Below are 17,013 nucleotides of genomic sequence, written 5' to 3' on the forward strand. Positions count from 1 at the left end.
TAAGATAAATGAATAGTGAGAATTTGAATGTCAGATTCTCTTGTTAATACAAGTGTCAACACACAAGGTCTTTAAAGTCGTTGAATTATTAATTAATGTTTAATAGACCTACAAGTACCAATGCCGTCCTTTCAATTCATTGTTATATTAGACAACACATGCCCAAGGCTACAAATAATAATTCTATCAAGTTAATGGTATACTACTACAGTATGGTAGTTCAATGATTTTGTATTCATGGGCAAGTATAGTATAAATCATCATAATATACAAACAATCCTACACTACAGTAGGTAAGCTTTAATTTTGCAGGGAAAGTGGGTTAGGGTAAGTGAACTACAGCAAAATATCATGAACAAATGGTAAAAATTTAAGACCATGCTACGCCAGCCCTGTGTGTTTTTGTTGGCAAAATATCTAAATTGTATTGTAACAATTTAACAGCACATCCAGGATGTAATTGTGCCAGGCAGAGGTGGGCGCGGACACCCACCTTCAAATTCCTTTATCAAGCTATTGAAACTAAAATGTTACATTTACTCTACTTTACTTCCCCCTTCTCTTTTTAAGTTTTTGATGCAGTACCCTAAATAGGGATGGTCGTACTCGTAGACTAGTGGTAAAATGTATATTTCCCTTTGTTTGAATAATCAGGGAGTGTGTCTCCTAATAAAATAAAGGGGTGTTACTGTACCATGCGAGGGGTGTTACTGTACCATGTGAGGGGTGTTACTGTACCATGCGAGGGGTGTTACTGTACCATGTGAGGGATGTTACTGTACCATGCGAGAGGTGTTACTGTGCCATGCAAGGGGTGTTACTGTACCATGTGAGGGATGTTACTGTGCCATGCGAGAGGTGTTACTGTGCCATGTGAGGGATGTTACTGTACCATGTGAGGGGTGTTACTGTGCCATGTGAGGGGTGTTACTGTACCATGCGAGAGGTGTTACTGTGCCATGTGAGGGATGTTACTGTGCCATGCGAGGGGTGTTACTGTACCATGTGAGGGGTGTTATTGTACCATGTGAGGGGTGTTACTGTGCCATGTGAGGGATGTTACTGTGCCATGCGAGGGGTGTTACTGTACCATGTGAGGGGTGTTACTGTGCCATGCGAGGGGTGTTACTGTGCCATGCGAGAGGTGTTACTGTGCCATGTGAGGGATGTTACTGTGCCATGCGAGGGATGTTACTGTACCATGCGAGAGGTGTTACTGTGCCATGCGAGGGGTGTTACTGTGCCATGCGAGGGGTGTTACTGTACCATGTGAGGGGTGTTACTGTACCATGTAGGGGGTGTTACTGTACCATGTGAGGGGTGTTACTGTACCATGTGAGGGATGTTACTGTGCCATGTGAGGGATGTTACTGTACCATGCGAGAGGTGTTACTGTGCCATGTGAGGGATGTTACTGTACCATGCGAGAGGTGTTACTGTGCCATGCAAGGGGTGTTACTGTACCATGTGAGGGATGTTACTGTACCATGCGAGAGGTGTTACTGTGCCATGCAAGGGGTGTTACTGTACCATGCGAGGGGTGTTACTGTACCATGTGAGGGATGTTACTGTGCCATGTGAGGGGTGTTACTGTACCATGTGAGGGGTGTTACTGTACCATGTGAGGGGTGTTACTGTACCATGTGAGGGGTGTTACTGTACCATGCGAGGGATGTTACTGTACCATGTGAGGGGTGTTACTGTACCATGTAGGGGGTGTTACTGTACCATGTGAGGGGTGTTACTGTACCATGTGAGGGATGTTACTGTGCCATGTGAGGGATGTTACTGTACCATGCGAGAGGTGTTACTGTACCATGTGAGGGATGTTACTGTACCATGCGAGAGGTGTTACTGTGCCATGCAAGGGGTGTTACTGTACCATGCGAGGGGTGTTACTGTACCATGTGAGGGATGTTACTGTGCCATGTGAGGGGTGTTACTGTACCATGTGAGGGGTGTTACTGTACCATGTGAGGGGTGTTACTGTACCATGTGAGGGGTGTTACTGTACCATGCGAGGGATGTTACTGTACCATGTGAGGGGTGTTACTGTACCATGTGAGGGGTGTTACTGTACCATGTGAGGGGTGTTACTGTACCATGTGAGGGATGTTACTGTGCCATGCGAGGGGTGTTACTGTGCCATGCGAGGGGTGTTACTGTACCATGTGAGGGGTGTTACTGTACCATGCGAGAGGTGTTACTGTGCCATGCGAGGGGTGTTACTGTGCCATGCGAGGGGTGTTACTGTACCATGTGAGGGGTGTTACTGTACCATGTGAGGGGTGTTATTGTACCATCTGAGGGGTGTTATTGTACCATGCGAGGGGTGTTACTGTACCATGCGAGGGGTGTTACTGTACCATGTGAGGGGTGTTATTGTACCATCTGAGGGGTGTTATTGTACCATGCGAGGGGTGTTACTATACCATCTGAGGGGTGTTATTGTACCATGTGAGGGGTGTTATTGTACCATGCGAGGGGTTCTATTGCAGTAATAATTATAAACCTAGTAATTAATAGATGGAAATAAACATAAAATGTTTCACAATTCTTTCAGTTAAATGAATATTCATTTTGTTTTGCGAATTAAACATGTGTGTGACCTTGGCAAAAACTTATAACCTACTGAAGCTATTACTTAAATCTGCTCAAGTGCTGTAGTTACTATACACAAGAGCGTCAAACCACAGGAAACCCTTCCTTTGACAGAAGAGGTCATTAAGTATTTTTAGAGGTCAAACATCGATGAGTAAGTCGATGCAGCTCAAATCTATTAATTTATGAAAAATTACTAAAATTAATGTGGCTATCATACTGCTTGCATTCTTAAATTAAAGATATATTGTTCCCCTAAATAAATTGTTTAATGTCACATAATAGTAATTCACTTTGACCAAAAACTGGATTGAAAAAAAATATTTACCTAAAAAAAAGGTAATTTAAAGCAAAAAATACTTAGATTGCTTGACTGACAGTAGGTATCCCAATGAAGCGGATTTTCGTTACCGCGATTTTAACACGTTCGTGAAATTTCAAAAAGTGACGTGTCTTTGAAGTTAAAAATATACTATTTCTGATATACACATGTGAATAAAAATTATATGTCTGGAAAGATCTTGTTTAAGGGATTATTTTCATATATTTTTAATATATGTTTATTAAATATTTTAATAGAAAACGCGAGTTAAAAATGAGGTACAAAAGCCGGCGAGCCGAAATCCGCGCGCTAAAAATAACTTTGGAAAACACCTACACATTTTCAAAACACGATCGCACGAGGTCCATAATAGGTGGTGGAGTAATTTTTGTTGCATGTTATCAGGCTTTAAATACTCTTTATTTTGATATGTAAATCGGTTATTATTATTATGTACATCCGCCTCAAATGTCAATTTTAACGATAAAAATTGAATTTTTTAGTCTTTCTCATTATCAAAATCTGGCTAATTTAGTATTGAATTGAAGCTAATTTATATTTCTGTTTGATAAACCACATCGTTTTATTTGACTTTGCGTGGAACTCGTGCGAAGAGGCCAACAAGACCAACCACTGAAAAAAATAATCCCTACCATAAATATCAGTGTTTACCATTTTCCTTACGGGGGGGATTCAGTTCTCCGCTTATTACTAAATTATCGTCGCCCACACAATGTGCATGGTATGCATGTATTAGCGCGTTAATTAATGATTGGATAACCCCTGCAGTGGACTGTTCCATTTTCTGAACTAGTCTTCGCCGCACACGAGGCATGTCGAAAAATGTCGCCTCTCATGGAATATTTGCTTCGAAACGTCAATTTTACCGATTTATTAAATTATTTAATAAGTGGAATATTTATAAATCTACTATATAAAGCAAGTACGTTAGGAAGAAATGTACCGAAGAAATTTAAGAAGCTTTGATTTTGCTATGCAGCGGCCGTAAGCCATTCTATGTAGGCGGCCGAAACGCGCTTTGGCCTGTGTTGCCGTTGTATGTCTACGCTGTTTCTAGGCCTAAATTGTATTCCGTATATTTCAATTCAAAGTGCAACTTTCGGTTAGAATAATCGAAAGGGAAATAAAATTAAACATGCTACAATTATACCATTGAGGTAATTACTTTGCTAAATAAAAAATTTCTTCCCGATATTTCTTAGGCAGAATTTAGCGTCAGGCTTTTATTTAGACCTTGCTAGCTAGGGGCCTATCGTATTCTTGTAGTAGGCGCGGCCGAGTCTACGTTCGGCCCGGCGCTCCAAATGGAATCGAACACATAATAAGCACGGGCTTAATTCTTATTTTTGGCGGTTCGAAAATCAATTTAAATAATATATGATTATAAATATAACTTTAAATACTAGAATTATTAAAAAAATGTATACTTACGAAAAATAACAAGAAACAATACCCACACAGTTTTTTAACGCAATATTTTTTTTTTTCACATTTTAACATTTTTTAACAATATTTTATGTTGTATTTCAGAATTACCTACCTGTCAATATAAATAACCTTACTAAAATACATATTACATTTTATGCAATGCAAAAAAAAAGAAGTTAATTCACACATTGGTTCAAAAGTTATGAATCATTTAAAGACAGGAACTTTTTGGGCATTTTTGAGACATTTGGGAAAATCACGCGTAAAAAGCCCTCGGACGAATTTTGTAGGGCGATATCTAAAAAAAAAAATGTCGAGGACACCCAAAAAAAATTTTTTCTTGTACAACTCTGTTGTATCTATGGGTTTGGAAAAAATAAGAACTTTAAAATTATTAGTATAAAAGTTATAACCCTTCAAAAATGGGTTCAAATATAATTAGAAAAAGTGCCATTTTTCAAGCAAAAATCACTGTTTTTTGGGCACTTTAACGGACCATAACTTTTGAATGGATAATCCGATTTCAATCATTTAAATTGCAAAAGTTTATGTTCAGTAAGTTCCTTCTGATTAACTGAAAGAAAAAGTACCATCATTAATTTGAATTTTTACATTGGGATACCTACTGACAGACAATGGTTTTTGGTTATCTTATAGGCTTCTTTTGTCTTTTTATAAGTGAAATACAGCAATTTTTTTTAAAACTTCTAAATTAATCTTCATTTTTTTATGTTTTTGGGAAATAATACATCCTCAATTGCTGTTCTTGCATTTCTTTCTTAAGAAAAATTCTTTACTCTCAAAATCTCGTCCTTCAGATGGAAGTTATAGTAAAGCCATTGGTCCCATTTATGAACATTATACGTCTACAAACAATACAAACTTGGTACTATACGAAAAGAGTAAGGAATCATCCTTGTGTGCTGGAGAGGGGAAATTTCCTGCTCTGAAAGAACCGTTTTGTATTGTAAGAAATAAATTTAAAGTTGCCTCATGTAATCTTTGGAATTAACCAACAGGAATAAAAACAAGACAAACTTATAACCAGATGAGTTCTCAGTATAAATTGACTCAATGAATCTTCATAATTCATGTGAATGAAATATTCCTAAGTTGTTGATGAGGTCACGCATCTGGAAACAGAATTGACTAATGAAATCTTAACTTCTCTAATTTTGTAACATACAATCCATTTAGTTCAATCAAAGTCGTACAAATGGTTGTATAATAAGACAACTGCTATTAACATAATTGCTTTTTTTGGTTTTGAAATTAAGAATATTTTCAATACTGAAATATAAATGTAGATTTTAATAGTTTTATAGACCAATAAATTGGTATTTGTAGTGTTTGTAATATAATCTAGAATATTCTAGACAAATACTGTACCATATCAACTATATTTTATAAACTAGACAAGACTTTTTTATAGGGAATGATAGGAGTTTAATAAAAGGCCTAAAAGTAACTATATTTGTTTCCCAAAAGTGAAAACAATTCCATGGTTTCAATGTACAGTACTAACGAAACTGTTAATGGTTTAATGAATTATGTTTCCAAAGTCAAATATTCTGTAGTGTCATCTGTTTTTTTAATTTAAGATTTTAGCCCAATAGTAGTAGCGCACGACTCCATAATTATGTCATTAAATAAAATCAGCAAAAAAACCCCTCATATTGGGAGGAGAGGGGGGACCATCCTTTAAAGGAAAGGAACAACCTAATATTTTACCTAACTATTATAAAAGTAACCCTACCAACTTAATATTCAGAACAATTTATGTTTAAATCGGATTTGTAGTTTTCTAGTAAACAGGATTTTAAAGCTGTTTTCAAGACATTTGAAAATCGCCATCTTGTGCTCATGGCAGCCTGTTTGTGACGTCAGATACGGCCGACGAAAATTGTAAGATTCGCGGTTGCATTCGGCGCTTCTATTGGATAAGCGAATCCGCTAATATGATTGGCTAATAACGCGACATGCGGTCATGCAGGACGGCGATGACGCGGTATGAGCATGCGCTGGCTTGGTAAACAAACCTTCGCTCGATCTTTTCTTCTGCAAGCCAATTCGTAAATCTTTCAGCTATTATTAATCTATTGTTACTTTTATTGCCTAGCTGTTTCAAACGGGATTTGGTAGGGGAATTAACTGGTAAACCTTCCAAACGAAGGCTGTTGGTTGACGATGCAGTGTCTACTTTATTTTCGTTCAACACGAGTTCTAGGCCTAGTAAGGCATAGAGTACAGATACACTGGCCGCAAGTACACCATTCTTCGACGGCTTGTTATGCTCGAGAATGTTCTTCTTCTCTTCGTTTTTCCTCATCTGCACAACGCAAAACTAACTCTCTTTCTGTATATTCTGGTTCCAAATTTTCTGAATTATAAAAACTCCAAGCCATATTCCGAATTATTAGGTATGTTAGGCTATTTAATTGATTTTATTTATGGTTATATCCCGCACTTCCATATTGAAATACTGTACTAAGACGATGGACGCTTGGATTTGCTTGAATGCGTCCACCTAATCTGACGTCACATATTTGCTCATAACCTGTCAAAATGGCGCTGTTCAATTTCCGATATGTTGTCGTTTAAAAGTCTATTTTTTAACTCAATTGCTTACTATTGTACCTTGAACCATTGTAATCATGTTTTTATTACATTTATCTATAAGCACAGTGGCACATTTAGCCCAGGGTGTTCCTTTCCTTTAACTTATAATTATATTGAATAATGTTTAGGAACTGATTTTATCATTTTCTAAGAACATGCGGCAGTCTACTCTATATTTTAGACTGATTCATTTTAAAGAGCTGGCTGACATTAATGTGTTGCAATAAACTGGTAAACTTCAAAGACTTTATTCACATAAAAAGACGATGATGTAAATTTGATGCATTTCAAATACTTTGGCGTGTCTAATGCCATGACTTGTAATATTAGTAATCTGAATCCCTGAAGATATAAAAATCAATATCTATTTTATGTAGTAATAAATCAAACGTCTGCAACATGCATCCTACAGGAACAAGTTGCATTAGAATCTATGCATTACATCTTGCTATCATAAATTTAAAATTTAAACAATCAAGTTGTGATGCAAAGCTATTCCGGAATTATTATCATCTTGTTGGCTACTGCTTCCTTGAATATAACCCTAGGGTTAGAGGGTCAGCTTGGTGGTCTAGAGGTATGATCTTGTGATCTGAAGGTTGTGGATTGGAGCCCCACCTGATAATTACTTGCAAATATTCTCATATGTACTTACAGTTTTTACCATATTATTTATTAAGGAAAAGTAGCACACTAAATCATTTATTATACTACAATAGACATTTAGTATACTGTTCCATTTAGTCAATTACTAAAACAAGCAAACATTGTGAAATCAACTTCATACTTGATTTTTTATTTGATTAATATTATGATAAGTTGGATAGCACCTGACTGCTAGACAAATACTATATCAATCACAGTAATGTTCTATCAGTAATAACAAACTCTACTATTTATTCTGCAGAAATTATTAATTAGTTCAATATTGATCAATGGCAGAGGAAGTGACTAGGAACAATTGTCATAGCAAATTCCAATTGAATTTTGCTTCATTGATGCGGAAATGATACCATTGATTTTGTAACCATGGATACAAACTACAACTTCATCCAATTTCCTGCAAATTCTACAACTGTACTGTACTAGTAAATACTTGACACCGACAGTAATTTACTGTAAAAGGCTTTTCATTACCAAGTTTAGCAACAGGGCTAACATAACATATCTTATTTTATTCATATAAGATAATGAATCACATAAGCAGAGACTTTATTTACCAAACAAGTTCTTATTATCTTATGGAATGGACTTGAAAAATATGTAAACAAATTTGCTTAGTCAGGATATGAAAACTGACTTAAGCAAAACAACTGTAAAACAGAGTTAAGATAATTTATTTGCTCAACATACTTGATAAATCTGACTCTAAATTTTCTTCATTTTGCTAATACTAATTGTCTCTGAATGGTGGGGAAAGAATTTTGGTTAAACAGGTTTGCAGATATCACAAGATCAAAATACATTGACCGTAAAGATTTTACAGAATCTGTGCAAATTATAGAATGCCCATCACATTTTTTTAATAGCAAACTAAGATAACATACCTTTTACTTTATAAGAAAACAAACTACAAAATAGTTTAAGCAGAAATAAATTGGTGTTTTCTTTAACACCTTTGAAGTTTAATTAAGTTTACATAAATCTTTTAATTATGTTTTGATAGAAACCTTACATGGGTATCACTACTGTATGAAACCCTATCCCTAGCAAACATCTTAACCCATGAGAAACCAAATAAGGATACTGTAGAAAATACTGTAGAACAAAGACTATTTAACACAAAAACTACAAGTACATATCAATACGAAATATTGTAGTTTTTATCTAGTAGTTAAGAATTATGGGCGTGTACTTATCAAACATATTACGGTTGTTTAGTTACAGTATTGGCGAAATACTGTAAAGTAAAGTTTCCTATGTTTTTTAGATCTAATTTAAGGTCACACACTACAAAAAAATTTATATTACTACTACATTTTTTCGTTTTTAAACGGTTAAAAATGTGAAAAATAAGTTTGGTTATTTTGATGATATGATCATTTAAAAAAAAAAAACATTTTTAAAATTTATTTTAATGTTATGAAACTGAGAGTACTGTATGTGAAGCGCCGCTGATTATGAGCTTTTCATAGAAATGGGCGCTATATATAATGCTAATGTTGTTTTAATAGAAATTGATAGCACTGTACTCATGAACATGAACAGTCAGGTTAGGATACCAGACGCTGATCACCAGTAACTTGTTATATGGTGAGAAGTTCAAATGTGGTTGTAGGATTTTTGATTTGAAAAAAGTGCACCACACATTTCATGTATTACTTCTCTTGCACCATGAAACAGACCAATTGTGCCCTGGCTATCAGGTACAGTATTGGCTGCAGTTTATCACAACAAGTGTTACAGTACATTATACTAAAATTACTATATATTATCATTTTTTGGTAATCTATATATAAATTATGGTTAATTCTGACATAGGCGAGCACAATGCAAAAACTTCGGTACAAATCTCCGCCTTGGATACCTACCTGATCTATCTCGGATGTACCGCGAAACGTAGATTTGATAACATTAGTTTCACATCGACGCTATTGTTCCATATTTCTATCGTAGGAAGATATTATAAAAGGTTTTATAAGAAATTTTCTGATTTCAATCGCGCGGTAGAAGTAATTTCCATGTTCACGGAAGGTGTTGGTTTCAACCAGGGAGTTGTAAAACAACTACCTGTTTCAACTACAGTAAGTTGGCCGTTGGTGCTTGGTGGCGATAGCCATTTTGTTTTTTTTGTTTATTTTCGGACCACGCGTTTGAAGGTATAGTAGTAGTACATAAAGATCAAATTAAATACATTCATGAAACATAGGAGTAAATTGTGGGAAATAGTTATATAAAATTACATTACATCGAGAGAATTGATGATAAGAGCTTTTGTTTTGAAATCGAATGAAATCCTGATAGCCGAGTTGTTGAGTAAGCTGCCAGGACTTTGTATGTACACTGTGCGCTATCTATATCCCGTCAGGACCCTGGGATACTTCTGCCCATGTTGCAAGCCGTCTATTAAATGTCTTCCTTCTTAGGCCACTGTGTCGCGGAATAATGTATTAATAATACCAATTAGGATAGTACTTATATGAAAAAACGCCCGGAACACCTCCCCAATAAAACATCAATTAAAATAATTATCTCGCTACTCGACCCCACCACCCCTCCCACCCCAAATACATCTAATAAACGCCCATCCACATTTATACTCACAATATTGCATTATATTTATAACACAATTATACACTATTTAGTAGATTTCTTCGGACTGTTTTACAATTTACCAAGCATTTGATATTCTTTTTTACCACTTTTCATATCTACAATAAACACTATACGCCTAAAACACTATTAATCATCCAAGACACTTAGGTTAGTCAGTACGTTTAGTTTTACAAATATCAAAAGCATTTAAATAATGGTAACCGACCGAAATTGTCCAGGCCAGAATGTCCTAACTTTTTGCGTCCCGAGTCATTATCATTCCGAGAACCATCGTCTACACTTCCTAGAGGGGCAGCGAGCGAAGCGAGCTCACCCGCTAGTACTATAAACAAGAGGAAGTAATCAACGTTTTTCAACATATTAAAGTGGGTTGGACATCACTATAAAATAAATAAATTAAGGAACAACAAAACATCATATATTAAAATATGTATTGTACAGTAAAGCTTAAACCTTAAAAACTATGATAAGTCTGGTAATACAGTTTTTAATAACTTCCAGTACAAATAAAATTATATATTTAAAATCTATTTCACTGTATGTTTTATTTCACCTATATTATAGAGGGTAGCCCTTAACAGCATACAGTATGCTGACAATCAAGGAGCCCTTGAGTTATGAAAAGTTTCTGTGTGAGACAGTGGCTGTGTGTATACTAGTACACTGGGGTAACCCCCTACTCATCTGTTAAGGTTCTTTAAAATGCACACGAGTCAGATGTGTACACTGGACCTACGGTTTATAGTCCTTATTTGAGAAGACTCGTTCTACCATCAGAACCATGGAGTGAGTGAGGCTCGAACCCTTGCCGATGTATGACAAGGTATTATGGTTCCATTGTCTTAACCGCTTGGCAAGAGGGGAAAGGGGAAAAAGAAAAAATTAACAGAGCCGAAGAAGAACAAGAAGTTTTTAACAAATGGCCAAATAAACCAATAAGGATGTTTGAGAATGAGATACAGTACTGTACACTTTTACAGTTTTCTCAATATTGTATTAAATGTAAATGTTGTATTTCTGATAAACTATCTATTTTGTAGCATTAATGGTGATAAAATCACATTAGTTCCTACACATGCATAATTTACTATAGAACTTCCCTCTTAAAAATTTATGAAAACAATATAATGTTGCTGGTGGTAATGAAACAGTATTAAAATACTATAATCAAATAATGAAAATTGACAGCACTGACTTTGTGGATAATTTGAATGTTAATTAAATAAAAATAAATTTGTGTTCATTCATAACAAAATGAAGCTGGAAAATGTATCCTAACTAGCCAAAAATCTACTGTAGTAGTTTTTTAACAAATTTTTTCGTTAAACAATTCACTAATGGCATAATTTCAAAAAATACCTTGATTTTAATTTATTTGTTACAATCAATTCGTTTGACAAATTTTGCTTTGCTAGTTTATAATTATTACATCTCAGCAAAGCTTTGCTATTGGGTAAAATTTCTAGTACTTTTACCTGTAATAAGATATATTTATAAGATAGCGCACTGTACAGAGTAAATACAGCAGGTAAACAAAAAAATATATTCTATTCAATGTTTTGTTAGTTAGTGTGAAGAATACTACAACAGAAAAGATCTGTTGAGGTGAATTATTGTGGTGAGTCACTCATCTCTTTCTGTCCTTCAGTTGTTTTCAAAGTAATCAAATCCCACACTTTATTAAAACCTACACATTTTTTTTAAGTCAGAAAATTTTTCCTGAGGTTATATCATTTATATATTTTTTTTTGGAGGGGGGGGGGGGGGTGAACATAAAATGTTTCAATAATACAGTAAGTTAATACTGTATGTACACTTATGTACAGTAAAAATAAAAGCAAATAATTACTATAATTGATTACTGTACTGTACATTACAATAAAACAAAATACAATATAGAATTTATAGATAGAGATATTATATTATCTCTATGATTTAATCTACAGTAGGAAAATTTCTAATTATTTCATAAATGACCAACTTCCTTCAAGGATTCTTCAACATAATAACTTCAATACTGTTGCATTCTATTTACTGGTTCATCACTTTTTTTAAATGGAGGAGTCCAAATGGTATCACAACACCCTTCCTATTAATAGCAATGTTTTGATTAGCTTGGGTAGTTGAAATCTGACCTTGACATAAATTGTGTACATTTCAAATCAATCAACCATGACAAAAATCACAAACTATTTCAATAATTATTAATATAATACCACCAGTAGATTTTCTATATGTCTTCAGCATTGAATAGCATTTTCAACAGAATATTTCAGTAGCCTGTAATTTCTCAATAAAACCAATGAAAAAAATAAAAAGGTGGCTCAGACACTGATTGAATGACTTTAAAACAATCATTACAACCCATATACCACATCACATAAAGTTTGATAGTGTAAAGCTTTAAATAAAGACATTAATAAAGTATGAATGCATGCTTACACTGTATGACAGAATAAAACTAACTGTAGGCCCTATATCCATTATTCTACTTGCATCAACAGATTTCTCTCAATGATTTGCTCTCAGGCTTTTGCCATTAAAGATTACAATCTTTATCTTTTAATATAAAATACATATTTTCAATAGAAACCTTATTACACACATATTTTTATGAACCAATAACAGATTATGATAAATATGTCACAAGATATTTCTAATGATTAAAATATGATAGAAAGAATATGATATATGTCAAAATAAAGGTAAAATATTAAAATTGACTGTTAATCAGTTTAGGCAAACTTCTGAAGTGGTGAAAACTGGAAAACGTGACCTGACCTGTATTTATATTAAATATGCCAATAGGGTGTCAACAGTACAGTACAGTACTTTCCTTCATGATCCTAAAACTTTCTAAAATAAAATATCAATATTAAACTTACAGTGTACTTGGTTTGCTCTCTGTCATATATTCTCTTAAGAGGAACTTTCGATGGTGCATAATAATGCCCCAATTTAGCAAGGTAGACACCGTTTCGAAGACCCTCTTCCAGTTCTGTCGTAGGTGGCATCTCTTCATCTATGCAAGCCTCAATCCATCTGTGTAATACAAACAAAAAATTAGAAAAATATCATACAGTATAAGAAGTATTGTCTGAATAAAAGTATTAAATTATTGTTGAATGTCTATGAGTGCTGCTTACCTGGATAAACCAAATAGCCTATTCTTAATGTCAAAATATAAGAACATTTATTGAATGCCCCTCTCCACAAATGGTATAGTCCATAAACTACACATTCAAATATGAGTATCTTCACAAATCAAAATAATTTGTTTGAAATAGAAGAATATAATCATTTTTTAACAATAAAATACAAATACAATTCATATGAAAAAACTGTATACTTATTATTCAAAAAGGAATGAAGAAAACTTGATTACAAAATGAAATGAGATCTTTCAAAAACAATTTTTAAAATTAAATCATGGATGACCTGTGTGTTATAGCAGGGAACATTTTCGCCAGTGTAGCGTAGCAAAAAGCTATACAAAATAACCTTATTGCTACACATTTTGAAAATTGTGTAGCAAAAAATACAATACAAAACTATGTTTCTCGACTTAAAAATCAGTTTGATTAGCAATATTGCTAAACAAAATTTTTAAATGAAAATTTTCCCTGTATAATAGTCAGCAAAGTGAACAAGTACCTCTTTTAACCATATAGTTTTATAATTGTGTATACAGTATAGTTAAGTAGTAGGTGACACTGCCCACCGCAAGAAATATGGTCAATTATATGAGGAAAATATGTTTTACTCCGGACCATGGAAAATCAATTGATGTCAAATGCTATACATATTAATGTAAATACTGCACTATAAAATACAGTGATTTTTTATTTACTTTTTAGCCTCACTATTTCTACTTGTTAACAATTTGCCTATCATTTGCAATCATAAATGCAGGACATGTAAAGTATAGCTACGCTAAATCAAATAAATGAGAATAATTTAAAACAGGAAGTGTCAGTAAGCCTAATAACAGGATTTACTGTAGTCAAACAAACGATATCTGATTTGTAATCACGACATTAGTACAGTTGTACTGTATACATTAAATTAAGTCTGCAGAAAATGTAAGCCTACTGTAATACTAGGAATCATTTGTAATTTGTTCAATAATTATAACCCTGTCATGAAATGAACCATGAGGTCATGTAAAAGGTGAAGACAGCACAGTAAAACCAAGAGACATAGAAGAAAAAAGCTTGAATTTGAACTCTAGCTAGGAATACTGTAGGATCAGGGTAGTCCTCTCACATTTTGGTGATTAGTGACTGACAAGCCATGCTACAGTGTACTGTGATTTTAGAAACATTAGTGTCGGCATGTGAGGATACATAGTTGTTTAAATGCCGCCCCCTTTTTTTTTTGGTTTCTCACGATTTTTCTTTATTCTTTATTTCAAGCCAACAGTGTAAAACACCAATAACAGGTTGAAAATAAATAACTAAACAATAAAATATGAGCCAATATAATATATACAAAATGAAAAAAAGATTATTTAAATAATTTCATTAATAATACATGTAAATTGAGAAAAATTAAAGTTAAAAATATCTTAAGAATTATTTTTTAAAAGACAAGAATTGTACAATGACGAGAGTCTACAGAAAATACCATTTTTACAAACATTGACACGAGAATATTTCCCTCCCCTCACCAACCTTTCAAACAGGCTCAGTCCGATAGCAATACTATATACTTTTATAGCAAATTTCTTACAATAGATGACTGACCAGGTTTAAACTAATTTGGAATCAAGATTTGGCAACAATCCAATTTCCTAGACTACAGAGATATCCTGGCAGACTATAAATTGACTTCCGATAGTGAAATAAATACCACATAAATATTTTTCTTAATTGAGAGATGAGTCATAAACACATACAAATTGTAAAATCAACAACAACAACAATCATAAATGGATGTTATTATTATTGTTCTTATATTGCTTATACGTTCATAACTGGCATATATTCTTCTTGCACTAAGTCCTTCATCAGATTATATACGTTCTCCTTATTATTCTACTTTATAAAGTTAGATATACAGTACTGTACAGACAGTATAAAAAAAATAAACCCAACAAGAAATATTTCTTACACAAAACGACTATAAGTATTAGACTAACATTTTTAAACCTTGTTCTTTCTTCAGATATAATGATTTATTACATCAATACAGAATAAAAATATAATCATATACGGAATAAAAATATAATCATATACAGAATAAAAATATAATCATATACAGAATAAAAATATAATCATATACTGTACTGTACAGAATAAAAATATAATCATAAACGAAACACTACAGTATATTATAAAAAATATTTTAAAAATTTTAAAAGAAGTTTATGACTGAATAATTGTACACTGATGGTCACAAGCTATGGTGATGGAAATGATAGTGAAGAAGATGATCAAGAGACAATAGCACTGTCTTGAAGGGGTTTTCAGAGTTTTTTTTTATTCCCTCAGAGGGAAAAAGACCTATATCGGTTTATCCAGGTAATAGAGGCATGAAATAGGCTAACCTTCCGATACTGTGGGGGTTTAATTTAAAAAATAAAAACTTACTTTTTAGCTTCTTCTAAATGGCAAAGATACTGGTAAGCAATGTTTTTATTTCTCTGTTCATCCATATCATCCGCAGACTGTCGCTCTGGTACGTACGGATCAGCAGTAGCTGTTATTTAATCACAATAAGACTTAAGTTAACATTTATTGTTCAAATTTAGGCATAAATGCATTATAAATAAGTCTGAATTATTTTTTTTATCATCAAATAAAAAATCTAATCTTCGCAATAAGTTCAAACCGGACATGATGATTTTATGTTTGATATAAAACTTAAGCATCTACTTATTTATGAATGCATACTGGTTTATGGATGCAATTTCTGAACTTTTTCTATCTCTGGCATTCCTTTACCTTGGCTGACATACAGAATGTAACCTAGGGTAGGCTAGCATGACAGTGAAGCCGACTTACTAGGTATACAAACTAGGCTAGTCTAAACAAACAGTTTATTTTGATTTATTATTCAAATAAAAATGCTGGCACTTTACTTACGATCATACACTGCCCCATTTTGTGGGTTATGTCCATCTGCCAAATCGGTATCACCGTTTGTTGTGGCCATTTCAGCAACTGAAATGCAAGACAAAATAACACAAGCTCGTTTATTGTATACAATTAATTCCTAGGCCACAGTTGCTCTATATATTATAATTAACACAACACACACGTCCATATACGCACGATGGCAACTTGTTGCTCGTCTAACTTTAGAGTAAATTAATCGGGTATGACGTTCTAACTCGCCACTCACTCAGTAAAATCAAGGGCGTCCACCCACACCATGCACACTCACATCAATTACCACACCATCACCAGCAGCTAGAGGTTTATATTCACTATGCATTTAAACTAAAACACCATACGTAAATCTCAATTAAACAAAGCATTTATATACTTACTTGTTACTTTACTCAGATTTCGTGCAATTTAGCTGCAGTAAGTCAATTCTGTACTACTACTTATTCCAAAGTGAAACTGTTTAGTAACTCACTATCGCAGCTAATTTTGCAGTTTCGTGGCGCGCTGTTTCAACCGATGAATAAAATAAACATCAAAATTGTAAATTCTAGATGGCGCTCGCTTCTCAATCATCGAAGTCTCGTCTTGATGATATCTTCCTTGTTGCGTTTGCGAGCCAGCAAGCCATGCAAT

The 17,013-nt window shown here is 33.8% G+C and overlaps 1 protein-coding gene across 5 annotated transcripts in view; it reads right to left on the reverse strand.

The window, feature by feature from the left end:
- The window catches only part of LOC140063164 (ras GTPase-activating-like protein IQGAP1), an 81,415-nt gene extending 64,542 nt beyond the window's left edge, over window positions 1–16,873 (reverse strand). For all 5 annotated transcript variants that reach the window (XM_072109635.1, XM_072109633.1, XM_072109634.1 and 2 more), the window contains exons 1-4: window positions 16,761–16,873; window positions 16,354–16,431; window positions 15,859–15,967; window positions 13,153–13,309 (exon numbers count right to left, since the gene is read on the reverse strand). In XM_072109635.1, coding sequence (XP_071965736.1) covers window positions 13,153–13,309; window positions 15,859–15,967; window positions 16,354–16,423 — 336 coding nt within the window. In that variant the 5' untranslated portion in view covers window positions 16,424–16,431; window positions 16,761–16,873. The remainder of the gene's footprint in view (window positions 1–13,152; window positions 13,310–15,858; window positions 15,968–16,353; window positions 16,432–16,760) is intronic.
- Window positions 16,874–17,013: the final 140 nt, after the last annotated feature.

The sequence above is a fragment of the Antedon mediterranea genome, chromosome 11 (genome assembly GCF_964355755.1).
Source record: "Antedon mediterranea chromosome 11, ecAntMedi1.1, whole genome shotgun sequence".
Classification (NCBI taxonomy): domain Eukaryota; kingdom Metazoa; phylum Echinodermata; class Crinoidea; order Comatulida; family Antedonidae; genus Antedon; species Antedon mediterranea.